The sequence below is a fragment of the Oryzias latipes genome (assembly GCF_053564925.1).
Source record: "Oryzias latipes strain Hd-rR chromosome 1 unlocalized genomic scaffold, Olatipes_Hd-rR_3.1 chr1_Y_3".
Taxonomy (NCBI): domain Eukaryota; kingdom Metazoa; phylum Chordata; class Actinopteri; order Beloniformes; family Adrianichthyidae; genus Oryzias; species Oryzias latipes.
In genome coordinates, this window is record NW_027616337.1 from 119,842 (window position 1) to 134,219 (window position 14,378).

Below are 14,378 nucleotides of genomic sequence, written 5' to 3' on the forward strand. Positions count from 1 at the left end.
CTAGATGTTTTGTTTAGGAACTATTTTGTGCAGCGCCAAGTTACGTGTCTGTATAAACAAAGGCGGAGCCTCATGTCTCGCGTTCTTCATGGGTGTCAGCAGTCTCGTTTATTACTGGGCAATACATAATATTCTGAGAAGATGTCTGTACCAGAAAGCACAGGTGAAGCCTCGCTTGCAGCTCGAGAGCAGTCCACTGCAGAAGAATCAACACGCACCCCCAACACACTTGTGCACGCTTCTTCCTGACATGCAGCGCGCTGACACACATAGTCATGCTAAAACACCTATATAGTTAGTTTATTAGTTAGATAGGTAGTACTTAGTTGTTACTGTTATTTGTTAATAAAGAATACTGCGTTGTAATTGTATTCATTTGCGACGTGGGGGATTTTGTGTTTTTTTGAGGGGGGGGTGTGATTAACCGCAACACAGTGCCCCCTGCTGGTTCATCACAGCGGTGATCAAAAATCCCACACCATCGCAGCTCTAGTAGTATGTTTAAAATTTGTCATCTGGGCTTCGTTTTTAAAGTTGACGACGTTTCACCTATTATCCAAAAGGCTGTGTCGATTCTGAAATGGCTGCTAAAAGAGCTGGTTTATATTTGCTCATGGGAAAGAAGTCAGACCTGAAACTGCATCTACAGCAATGTTCTGAAACCCAAACAAACCGAACCAGTTTCACCTGGGTCAAAGAGACGAGCAGGTTGGGGAGGGTAGCCACTGTCTCCCCAACTCCAGCTGACTCCCAACGACCCGAAACCAATGCAATCTATGGAACCAATACTATCCAGTTTCAGGTCTGACTCCTCCCCCATGAGCACATATAAACCAGCTCTTAAACAGTTATTTCAGAATTGACAAAACCTTTTGGATAAGAGGTGAAACGTCTTCAACTTTAAAAACCAAGTCCAGATGACAATCTTTAAACCTACTACTATAACCAAATAAGCTTTATTGATGTGAGGAAACAATACCAGGGATTCCGTTTTCCATGCTTCCATGAGTGTTGATCACGTGGTCAGCCTAAAAAAATAATTATAATGCAAAAAAAAAAAAAAGTGTCTCTCTCTGGTAATGTTCAGGGGGACGGGGGCAGCCCCCGGGCCGTAGTTTGGGGACGCTTGGTCTACAGGAAATAACTGCTTAGCCAGCTAGCTAATGTTTTGTTAGTCAACACTGATGTTTAAATTTGTTGTTTAAAATTAAAAATTGAACCACCAATCCAAACAATAATAAAGATTAACATTTAATCATCTATTATTGAGTTTTACTTTTTAACAAAAACACATCATGAAAATGTCCTTGTTTTTGATAAACATAGTATTGGTGCATTCATCAGACTCTGGTTGATTGTTATCACAATTCTTTATAAATGATTTGCCTGGAGGACCAGAAGAATTTCTCGCTCTGCCAGAAATGTGGTGGATTCTCATTTCAAACCAGCGGCAAACTTTCTCTGTTCCACTGTTAAAACCCAATAATCTGAATCATTCTTCTCCCTCTTTTAATCAACACACAGTGACACTAATAGCTGCAATTTCCGTTCATTTGATATGAGTACAACACCCAGATGACCCCGATAACATCTGGAAGACAGAACTGCAGACAAAACAAGCATTTCCTCTCAACACAAAACCAAGCCATCTACTTTCTGTCTCCTCAAACTATGAGAAAATCACGATCTCACCCTGAATTATTACCATTTTTAAAAAAAGGAGCACCTTTAAATCTAAGGAATAAAGCTATTGGTTATATTGTATTTTAATTCAACATCTCACCTGAACAGTCTTTCATCCTTTGCGTGCTCAGAAAATACTTGGGCAAAGATTTTAGAACATGTTGAAGAACATGACAAAGCTGAACTTTGTTTTTTTACCGGAGTCCAGGAGAGTTTTAAATTCTTGTGGTACTTTTCCAGTCAGGTTCTCACAGGTCGGTTCCACCTCAGCGAGCGCGTCAAGAGTATGAAGCCGAAATAATCTGTCAGAGGAAAAAGGCACTGGCCTGGTGTGATCTCTGTTTTGGGAAACAGCTTATTCAAAGCAATGTGGGGGTGGCTGCATTCTGCATTGCATAATAACAAATTTTCCTCAGGAGCGCATGGCGACAGATCCTTGGCAATGCGTGCTGGAAGCCGACTCCTGAACAACACAGAAGTACAGACGCTCCACAGGAACGGCCATCAAATCAGGTGGGTTCTGGCAAGTCAGAGGTTGTCTTTGAGGGGACAAGATGTAAAGCTGATTGAAGAAATCCCAGCACATTTGAAATAATAAAACATTACTGTTTCAGGAGAAATAGACTGCTCCCCCAGCACAATGTGGCATTTGTTCGCAGATGACTGCCGTCACTCTGCACATTGATTCCAGAGAAGTTTAGGGAAAAAAGGCTTCTTCACTTCAAAACCTTCAAATCAACAGCAGCTTTGTTGTGGGCTTCTTCTAGCCAGCTGATAGTGAAAAAGCTGTTTGCCTGGTGGACAGGAGTTGTGGGCACAGTGTGATGGAAAATCAGAGCGAAGCACGGACAACCAACCCCCGGCCTTCCCGGGCTCCCCGAGGACAGATGGGTTTCAGGGGAATACATACGGTTTTCCCATCCGAAAAATAAAAACAAAGAAAGTCATAATGCCAGATCAGACTGGCTCTGGGTTTGCACCTCCTTTTGATTCACACTCCTCAACTGCTGTGCTAATCGGGTCTTAAATCCTACTCAATGTTGCACCAGAATCTGAAGAATGTAGGCCAAAGTCGGTCCTGCCACAGAACAATCCCAACGGTTCACTCCAGTCAACAGGGAAAATATCAAAGGTCCAAGAAGCATTCATCAAAACCTGAGACAGCAGCTCCTCAGAAGGACTCTTCTTCACTAAGAGCTCAGTATTCCAATTCAAATGTACGACACTGATCCCAGGAGACACAAGACTGCAACCTTTGGTTCAATTTAGCTGGAAACTTCTCTAAAACACCCATAAGAAGAATTTTTACTCAGAATTATTGCTTGTCTTTAACAGTAAAACATGCTAATAAATGGAGTGCTCTACAATGTCTGCCTGACTTTGGAGACAGAGAAGAACTGGACTCATTTACTGAAGATCGGAAGTAGAATAGCAGATGTTTCAGACATTTAAAAGTGAAATAATGCCAGATGCTGCACGACTGCACGTGTCGTCACTATTGAGAGAAATCCAATGGAGTAACTTTAGGAAGAGGCAACGCTGCACTGCTGAGGTTTGAGGGAAACAGCTGATGGCAGAGCTGTCAAGCATGACAGCTTCTCAGCATCTATTCTGCAGTTTGGGTTTTAATGTAAGCATAAGCATAAGAGGAGAAGACTGTCCTCAAAAAGAGCTGCAATCCTTTTTCACATAAATTAAGTCTGATCATCCCCTCGCTGCCTTTCTTTTCACCCAAATTGATCAGGAATAAACTCTGAATATCTCTTATTATATTTGCTTCATCAAAGAAGAAGCATCTTCATCAGTCTTCTAGTTTTATTAAGTTATATAGTTTTATTAAGTGTTATTTCTGCTACATGCTGAGGATTTAGGATGACCTTCAAACTCAATGTCTTTATGTTTGAGCTGTTTTTATAAAAAGAAAATACTATCTTATCTGATGGTCATTGGGTATGAAAAAATTAATTCTTCATCCCTGGACAGATGGATGGAGGGATGGATGGATGGATGGATCCACCACACAGATTCATCCCACCACCCTGTTAGTTGTGCTGTCATTACATCAATGTACCAGGTGCAGATATGAGAAACTGAGGTTGTAAATGTGAAGCCCACTTTGAGCTGTTTTGTAACATCGCATTTAGCAAAAGTCACATGAACATAAAAGTAAAACACCTCATTTTATGCACAGTGGTGAAAGTAGGGGCTCGTCTTACAAGCATATTACATAAGATGTTGCGTTTAGCCTTCTGTATGAAAGCTTTATAGTCAAGTGTGACCATATCCACTGTCAGACAACTGAAACTGCATAATTTGATTGTAAAATAGGTCATGTGACAGGACAGTGATGACATCTTCAGGTTTTGGCTTCCTAGTGACATCAACAGTAATGCTGAGCCCTGGTTCAACACAAACTGGAAGACAACCTGCCCTCAAAAAGACAGAGTCAAGCTTCAAACATTTGGGAATTCTCTGGAAACAAACATCATGTGGAGATCTCCACCTAAACCTGAGGTGGTTCATGACACCAGCACAGCTGCTGCCTGCATCCCACACAATAGCATCTTGTAGGAAGCCAAACAGAACAAAGCACTGCGACCTGAAAATGTCTGATCGTTGCTATTTTAGTTCTGTCTGAAATGTAAAGGTGTTTGTTTCACTTGTCTTTGTCTCTTCTCTGTCTCCCAGTGTTTTTCCACAAGATGGCGTCTTTGTTCGAAAGGACAGTCAGAGGTGGGCCGCTGAGTGAAGGAGGGTTATGTGGCACAAGAATCCAAATAATGACGAAAAAAGGAGAATGTGCAGTCACACTATTACTTGAAAATATCTGTCAGGGTTGTTTCTGAAGGCAAATAAATTAACACTGAAAAATGAACTGGAAAAATTAATAAGGCACGAATTTTGCCTGAAGGTTTTGTTAGTTTTACACACGACACAGAACACCTTATGAGTCCTGTCAAATAGGGATTACAAGAGTGTTGTCAATCAGCACCAGCTTTTATCTTTCCTTAGAAACCAAACACAAAAACAATTATCTTGGGGTTTTCTTGTTGCTGCTTCTTGAACCAACTTTTTTTTTTTCCAAATTCTTGCCATGGTTGAGCCTATTCTTTGCGTTTTCTGCTTTTTTTCATGCAGGTTTTGGTTGCGAGTTGATGTATGTTTGAGCAGAGCTACGTGGTGCCAGCTTTTATGCCCACATGCTCTCATGTCTCATTCAATATTTTTTTGTAGTTCGTATCATGGCATAGCATTTGTAGGGGGCTTGTCCGGGATGGATTTACATGCCTCTTAATGATATTTTTGTAATTTTTTGCATTTGTGTCATATGTTGACAAATGGATTTTCTGCCCATTTCTAGCTACTCACTTAAACACTTGGTCAATAAACTCTTACAGCATCCTTTGGATTGTGAATAGCAAAAATAGAGCCTAAAGGGGGTCAGGTACATTGACTGGGATGTCCAGTTTAGTTTAGTCAGTTTGTTAGTTCAATTTAGTATTTCCCTATTGATTTCTGTGTAATCATGAACCTTTTGATTTTATGTTTTACTCTTTCAATTACCTATATGAAGCCCATCAAGATGACTGTTGTTGTTGTGAATTTGGCTGCACCATACTGTCCTTTATAACATGGTCCAGGTAAGTACTCGTTTCTGATTGGCTGCTGGGTGTGCTTTAAAAAGTGATAATGCAGAGTGATAACCGCACACCAAACAGAAATGTTCTGGTCACATAGCTTAAATGTTCTGTATCACTGCGCTGGCTTCTTTAAAACAAACTTTAGCTTTATAATCTGGACAAAAACAAGCAGTAAGAGGTGAACTTTCTCTCTGAACTGATGCTTTATTCAACCCGTCGTGACAATAAGCATAGATATTGCTTTCCTTTGCAACTGGAGTAGAGATCAGGGGACAAAGCGGCGGAGCACGCTGTCACTAAAACGTCTGTTGCACCACGCCACAAATAGTCCGTTTCTTGTGAAAAAAATTGATCAAACTAGGCCTGCACAATATACCGCAAATTACCCAGCTCTGCAATATGCATATCGCGAAAGACGGTGAATATCGCAATAAATCGTAAACCCAAAATGTGTTAAAACAATCTTATAGCAGCTTGAAGCATTTAACGCATCAAATAAATCCCTTTATGCTTTGACCAATCAGATGGTTGCCTACCCATTGTTTACCAATCAGATGAAGGCCTATTATGTTAGACGATTGTCACCTATGTCGATGAGGGTCATTTGGAGTATAATTTTTAAACTGTTGCAATGAAATGGGAATTATGTTTTTGGTTATTTTTCTATTTGTTTATATACCGCAAATTATATCGTTATCGCCATATTGATCACTTATATCGCATATCGCAAGTTTTCCTCATATCGTGCAGCCCTAGATCAAACCAAAAAAATAACAGGAATAAAGTACTAAAAATGGTAGAATATTTATTTCATTTGTAAGTGACCATGGTATAAGCGGGTTAATGGCCTTCAAATTGTGCATTATCACCATAACACGCTTTGCAGAAGCAACCGTCCTCTGCGGACGGTTCAGGCTTCCACGTCGTGCGTTAATTTCTGATAATACACACTTCGTCGGCCATTAACCCTTACGTATAGAATAGTTAGGAAAAGGTCATGTGTCCATGATTTTTGCAGAAAGAATTGTTTAGAAAGGTTAAGAAAGTGTAAAAGTAATGTTTTAATTGCTGTAAAAACAAGAAAGCTGCATGCTTCCATCTTTTCTTTAAATATATTTTTGGTGTAAAGATTGAAGTGCTACTTCCCAAAGAAATTTGATTCTAAACAGGAGAAAATCTCCTCGTGCACTCCACTTAAACAGCAAGCATATTATTGCACACAGCCATTGAATCAAGGTAATTAGTTCTGATAAAGTGAGCTGCTGGATGGTGAAGTCCTGCTGAGTCCAAAGGGGTGTCCCTCATCAGAAAACATTAAGTGCTCTTACCAACACTGCACCATTTAATGCAAGCGCTTGTAGCACCAAAGGTTACTGGGAAAAAGCTATATCTGCTTTTAGATGGTATGCTTCATCCAAACCAGTAAAAAAGAATGAAACCACTCAAAGGGGAAAAACGCTGAAATCCTGTCAGCTATTCAACAATTTGCAGAAAAGGGAGTTCACTTTGACACAAAGTGCAGTGCACAGCGGCTGCTGAATCTGAATTAAGCATAGATTGGCCTATATTGCAGCAGCAAGAAAACTAGTTCAAGAGGTACCAGACCTCAAACAGGCTCTGTCACACAGGAGACCCTGCTCTAAAACAAGTATCTGCTCAGGGGATTTTTGTAAAGGAACACCAATATCTTTAAATGATTAGCCAATTAAATATATGCACACACTTGAGTTGCTGAGATGGAGCGACAGAAACGCTCTTGTAACCCCGTAGGAGTGCTCCTGCAAGAGTACAACCCCCCCTCACAAAGCCGGTGAGTGATTGAGTAACTCTGACTTTCAGGAATATCACACATAACTTCACGTTAGGAAAGCAGCCAAATTCTTGTTTTTGCTTCAGCTGCTTGGTTAGGTCCCAAATGGCACAGAGTGACCCAGTCATTAACCGGTAAACCTGCAGCTTGAAAAACAGCTCCTGCATGACAGTAATGATTGGGGTTTCGGGGCAGAAAGCAATTAAAGCTGGGGCCAGAAGTTTCCAGAAGCATGTCTGTGTGCATTAAAGACTTCAGCATGAATCTGACTGTAACCCCTGACCTGTAAGACCTGCACTAAACCGGCTTCCAGTACATCAGTCACACAAAATGAAGCCTAATGAGATCATTTTCACTTCTATACGGTTTCACTTGTTTGTTACAGGAAATGGATTTTAGCTGTGAAAATATCTGAAACATCTCCGCCGTGTGTGAACAAACGACTTTGCTTTGGAAGCCGTACAGTACTCCTGTGATTTTCCTTGACCTCCGTTTCCTCCAGACAACTATGCAGCTCTGCAAGTGGCATCAAATTAATTAACAATGACTTACAATACAAAGCACTTTGAACTGCAAGTTCACAGAGACCACAGAGCCAGATAGACTGGAAACTTTAACTCCAGTGCCCATTTTACAACAATGGCTTATGACTTCCATGGAGGGGCTGTAGGCAAATTCCCTCTGGTGCGCGGCCAGGAGCGGGAACGCTCAGCCGCTAAACACCCGAGCTGAGCCAAGAGTGCATGATGACTCCAGCACGGCAAAGTATGACAGGAACACGCTGCAGACTCATTTGGGTGGGTGCAAACCAAAATTACAACAGTGATTAACCTCTTCGACAGGGGACCTTGTAAAGAAGCAGGAGTTATCTGTAAGAAGGAATCTGCCAAGAAAATGTGCATCATAGCTGCTCATCCAGTTTCGGACATGTTTCCTTAGAACATTTAAGAGGCTTCAACATCCCGCAAACTTTTATCTTCAAGGAACTAAGTGTCTCACAGAACTGGAGACATGCTCAGTCCACAGGCTCATGTGTTCATAATTCTATCAACACTCAACCATACCTCAGTTTCATTTAGTCTGTTCAAGAAAACATGTGAAAGCAGAGTCAGCCACAAACTAATCACTCTAGAGCAGAAGCAAAAGCATCGATCTCTCAGCCTTTGCTGCCTCAGACCTAACCGACATCGTAAGCCAACAAATAAACAAGCAGGCACTGGTAAAGGGTACGGAACCGACTGTTTCATCAGCGTCAGGGTTATCATGCCATAAATGTTGGAACTAAACTCATTTCTGCTGGGTATATTAGGTAGGATTCACTCCAATGAAAACTGTGTTTTGAGTGTTTTTGGCATGTTCCTGTAGCATTTTTCTCATGATAGAAGACATCTTTAACAAAAATTAAGATTAAATTTGCATCTCTGATTATTTCTTTAATCAAATTGTTGAGAATCAGGACAAGAAAAAAAATCCTGTTGGAAAAGGCTTGTAGCTGTGATGTAGGTGCTACAGAAGCCAGGCTATAAGCTTCCTGCTCCGCTCCATTCTGATACATCCACTTGTAAACAAGTAGATCCATGTATGTCTTGTTTTGCTCATCTGAACTGGTATCTGGCTCAAAACTGTATGGATAACTTAAATATTGCTCACCATTTTCCTTTCACCAGTAATGTCAGGTTGGGTTTGTGAGGGGCTGTAAGATAGCGGGAGAAAGTGTAAACAAAGGGATGATGGGAAATGAGAGAAGGCAATTTTTCCATACTGTAAGGCCTTTTCTACAAGCACAAAAGTCATTTCTCAATCATTTAGTGGTGGACGGTAAGCCAATAAAAAGAGAGCACACTGCCTCCTGCTGTATGGGAGGAACCAATTCGCTTAAACACTAAACCCTGATCCTAAAAACTGGGAGTCTAAGTTCATGAATGATCCCAAAGGAATTTCTGACAACACTAAATGACACTTTGTTTCACCAGAGAGTAACTATAAAGAAAACTTTGGACCAACTTTTTTCATAAAAAAAAAAAACTTTTTTTTTTATGAAGGTGGTTGTTTAATACGTTTGTACATATAGGTAATCTGCTGGGGTCTTAAGGGTTTGTATCATACTGTGGGTGTTATTTCACTTTTGTCTCTGTTGTGCATTTGCTTTTGCTGTAGAGAATCCTTGAAGGTAAACAGCTGAAGTGTGAACTCAAACCTCCGATTAAAAATTGATTCTTCATAAGAACTTCAGTCTAAGTAGTATTTTTTATGATTGTATTTTTCCAAATCATTTAATTTCTGCCACAGCAAAATCAACTTCATTTAATTCCAAAAGATGATTTATGAATGACATTTGTGTTTCAAATGTTTATATGAGCTCAGTCATCATTTCTTTAAACTAAACCTGGATATAAAAATTAGCTAATTATTTATGACAACATAAATGGGGTTTTGTTTTCTAAATTACACTAAATTTACAAAATAAGAAAACAGATTATAGTCCAAGTAATGACTTAACAATATATTTACATGCTGGTGGTCACAGGAGAAGCCTCACAGATAAGGGGATCTCTGTTTTTAAGGATCTGCATGCTTGCCTGTAGTGAGTCTGGTGTGGACGAATATATTCATTTCAGCAGGACTTTGCATTTGTTAAATGATGTCCACCCATGTCAATTAGCATTGCATTTGAAAACAACATCTATGGATCTGTAAAAAACCATCGCCTGTGCAGAATAATTCTCTGCTTCTTGTTTTGCACTCTTTACACAGCACATTAACAGTTTTTCTCAGTCGCTTTGCTGCATTTCTCACAAAAGTATTAAAGTTTGCGCCACTGCTCAGGCGTTTCTTAAAACAATTAGTGCAAACTGCAAACCAAGGTAGTCAGTCTCTTTCTCAAAATGGAAGGTCAATCGACCAAAAACAAGTCAATCGCTTAAAATGAGTACTTCATTCTTTAATAGCGAGTCCTTTTATCAAAATAGATAATTTCATCTTTAAAAGCAAGTTTTTATGTCAGTAAAAAGTGTCAGTGTCGTCAAAATGACAAGTTATGACTCCAATCAAGTCAAATGGTTTGAACGTGTGCTCATTGGAACAGATTTCTCTGGAAGTGCTTCCAAATGTCACGTAAAGTGAAGACAGCCACGTACGACATTTTAAAAATTAGAAATCAATAAAAATAAAGACACTGAATATCCACTTTAGCTGCAGAGTCTGTTCCGCCTCTTCTAGATTGTATTGTAAGTACAAACAAATGTAAACGTGCTACATTTTTACAGTGCTGTAATATAATATTATTTTCTTTACTATTACACTGCAGCACACTATGCCACAAAATCTGATCTATAGTTGTAGTAAACTGGAAGTCTATGTGCAAAAGGGGACAGAATCTCTTTTATGCCCATGATAGAGCAGAGCAAATCAGTTTGTGCTGACATATCTTACAGTTTGATCACCTAGTCTCTCAATGAAATGTCTTAATAATTGAACTGATGGTTCTCCCAACATTTCACTGCAGTCTTTGACCAGCCATCACGCCACAGCCATTGTGAGGTCATCATCTACCACACGGTCCACAAGTGTTTCCCTGTCTATATGGTTGACCCCTTCTTCCACCCATCCTTACCCCTCTTACGTGAAGCTGACCGTCCATGTTTTGCAGTTAGATACGTTATGCACTTCATAACAATCCTGTCACTTGGTTACGATACACATACTTGTAAAGTCTAATTTCATGAGAGTGACTGAGATGGGCAGCAGTGGCTCGGGTGGTTGAGCAGGTCGTCCAATGATCAAAGGGTCGGCAGTTCGATCCCCGCTCCCCCCAGCCAACCATTGTTGTGTCCACCTCCCTGCCTGCAGTGTTGCTCCACTGGTGTGTGTGAATGTGTATGACAGCAGCTGTGGCGACCATCACCAAGCATGAATGAGGAGTCAGTGAATAATAGACATATATTGTAGGTGCTTCAAACGTCTGGAAAAGCGCAGATAAATCCAATCCATTATTATTAATAGCTCACAGCTCCTTTTCATCAGTGTGAGGTTCACCTTTGAAAGGTTATTTATGGACATTTTCATGGAAACTCAATAAAAAGGGTTTAAAATTAATTTACAAAATGTCTGACATGTTCAACAGGTTTGTGTGTAATCACACAAGCAATGGAATGAAGATGATTTTCTTTTGTAGAAACAATGATTATTCAGCCTGTGCTAGTATGGTTAATATTGAGAGACATGATAAAAACAAATTAATAATGATCAAAAGCAAGTCTAAAGTGATCGTTTTGCAGAGATTTGTTCTCAATCAACTGCTATGTTTCCAAAAACAGATGCTATGGGACAAACTGAACAGGAAACTACCACTAAATGTTGTGGAGGTTGCACTAACTGTTGAGCAAAGTTTAAGTTGTGAGAAATGCACCAAGGCAACTGAAGAAAAACTGTAACACAAATAAGTGTGTTGAAAAATATTCTACACTTCCTAAGTCACAGTTGGAAATGAAGATTCTTTTTCTGGTGTTTCTTATGATGGTAGGTGACAGAAAGAAGTGTCCTTTGTTTTTGCAATTATCATCAATAGTTTGCAATCTGGTTGACTAGTGAGAGACTGCACTCGTATTGGCTGCTTGACAGGGGAACGGTTCAGAATGGTCGATGAGTTAAGAAGAATATTGGTGTCAAAGTTTGTGACTGTAAATGTGTGTGTTTGTGTTTGTGCTGTTATAAACGTCTGACGGACATAAATAGGTTTTTACCAAACCATTATTCTGCAATTGATTTTTTAAAACAGATTTATAAACATTGTTTATGTAAAACTTGTTTTCATTTGTGGACCTCGGTATACACCTGTAAACTAGAAATGACTATAACTGGCCCCCCTATCCCCAAACAGTCCCTTATGTAATGCTAATTTGGCCCTGAGAGTTAATCTCTGGTAACAGAGCTGATAGATTTGCTGCATGTTTATCCACTTCTAATGAGCACAAAAGGCAGCAGGCGCTCACATCCGCGCTTGCACACATACAGGTGTGCGTTCAGGTGTGCCTACTTCAGAGAAGGCCAAAGATTGTCCAAAATAGTGGTTTCTCTAGCGGCCTAGAGAAATGTGCAGATGGGAGTCCGCTTCCAGTTTGGTATTCATTGTCCACACCACTGCATTCCAGCAGAGGTGGACCAAAGCAGCTTCTCAAGCCAGATTCCCCCACCTGATAAGGTGAGCGGGACTGCTGCACCGTTCCCACAAGTGTGTGGGGTGAGGTGAGGTGGGGTGGGGGGTGGAAAACAGAAGGAGAGAGGCAGAACATTAACACAGGACGCAGCGATGGGGAAGGATAAATAAATAAGCCTTTACACTCCCTCTGTACAGGAACGACTGAGAGACGTTCCTCCAAAGCAGGTTTTGTCTGCAGGTGAGCGCACAGCTGGATATGCAGACGCAGCAGCTGCGTCTGCATATCCAGCTGTGCGCTGGATGGTGCGCAGGTTGCTGTATGAGTCACCTGTGACAGGTGCCTCCGCCAGCTGCAGGCTGACAGCGGAGGAGTAAACTCGCCTCACCTTTCTTGAACTCCTCCAGCATGGTGTCCAGCTTGGTGTCGTTAAAGACAAAATGCAGAGGATGGCTGTAAAACTTGGTGATGGTTTTGAGCGGCGTGCAATCGTCGGGGTCCACAAAGGCCAGGTCCTTGACGAGGAGCAGGTCCACGATGTTGGACTTCTCGCCCTCGAAAACGGGGATGCGCGTGTAGCCGCTCTTCATGATCTCGGACATGGTGTTAAAGTCCAGGGTGGTGTCCCCGGGGATCATGAAGCAATCTCTCAGCGGGGTCATCACGTCCTCCACCGTCTTAGTCCTGAGCTCCAGCGCGCCCTGGATGATGTTCAGCTCCTCCTTCACCAAGTCGTTGTAGGGGTCCGTGACGCGCAGCATCTCCAGGAGTTTCTCCCGGTTGTACACGGTTCCGATCTCCTGTCCGAGCAGGTAGTCCAGCAGCTTGCTCACCGGGTAGGAGGCGGGAAAGGTGAGCAGCATGAAGAACTTGGTGAGGAAGATGGTGTTGGCACCCACAGCCAGGCCGTGTCTGGAGCAGATGGCCTGGGGCACGATCTCCCCGAAAATGACGATGCCGATGGTGGACATGACCACCGCGATGAGGCCGGAGCCGGCGATGTCGTCCAGCAGGATGGTCAGCGTGGTGTTCACCAGCACGTTCCCCAGCAGGAGCGAGCACAGCAGGTAGTTGCCCTGGCTCCGGACCGGCTCGATCTTTTTGGCGTAGTTCTTCTCCCTCTCTGTGCCGCAGTTCTGGACGATCTGGAGCTCCATGGGGTCCAGAGCCATGAGCCCCAGGTTCAAGCCGCTGAACATGCCGGACAGACACAGCAGCATGGAGATGAAGATGACCTGGAGCCAGAAGGGCAACAGGAACTTCTTCTCCTCCACCACGATTACTTTGGTGTCCTCCCCATCGTGGTAGATCCAGGTGTTCTCGGTCCACGGGTCGTGCGTCCCCGCCGCGGCACTCGCGGAGGTGGCGATGCAAAGGTAGTAGGCTTTACTCCTCTCGGTCTTCCGCAGAGGTTTCACGTCGATCTCCAAAATTCCGGAGGTCTTTCGGTTCAGGATGATGTTGGGGAGGATGATGATATCCGAAGTCCTGATCCCGCAGGGATGCGCGCCGGACCAGTCATCCGAGTCCAGCTCATCCCCGGAGGAGCTGTCGTAGGCGCGCGCCGCGCGGCTGCGCTCGTGCTCCGTGAAGGCGATCTTGGACCAGGTCTCGTTGTTGATGTTCTGCCCGTACACCCGCAGGCGGACGCGGGAGCGCTCGCTCACCCGGAGGAAGCCCTTGTCCATGAAGGAAATGTCGTCCGTGTCTTCCAGCCGCAGCCCGATTATGACGGTCTCCTCGGAGCCCTCCGCGCCGCTCGTCGGGGTGCCGCAGCAGCCCGTGACAGTCAAGAGAATCATCGCCAGAGCTCGAACCCGGTTCAGTGACGCCATGTTTGCGGCGGTTTCTGCCTGGGATGACGGATCTGCCATATCGATCAGCAGTAGAAGTCGACCTCCTGAATGAGAGGCGCTGTGGATCAGAGTCCGTCCGAGTCCGCCTTCATCTCCGCGCACGGCGGCCGGGACTGGTGCATCGGGACCCGCTCGTTCCCACGACGTGTCCGACACTGAGCTCAGACTTTGGGGCCACTCACGCCTCGCCTGATGTCCCCGAGACAGGCGACGGCGGCGACCAATCAGGGGG

General features: G+C 42.9%; 1 protein-coding gene across 2 annotated transcripts in view; it reads right to left on the reverse strand.

Moving 5' to 3' along the window:
* Positions 1-14,308, reverse strand: part of LOC144990509 (metal transporter CNNM2-like) — a 56,095-nt gene extending 41,787 nt beyond the window's left edge. For both annotated transcript variants that reach the window (XM_078944028.1, XM_078944027.1), the window contains exon 1: positions 12,679-14,308. In XM_078944028.1, coding sequence (XP_078800154.1) covers positions 12,679-14,164 — 1,486 coding nt within the window. In that variant the 5' untranslated portion in view covers positions 14,165-14,308. The remainder of the gene's footprint in view (positions 1-12,678) is intronic.
* Between the last annotated feature and the right edge of the window lie 70 nt (positions 14,309-14,378).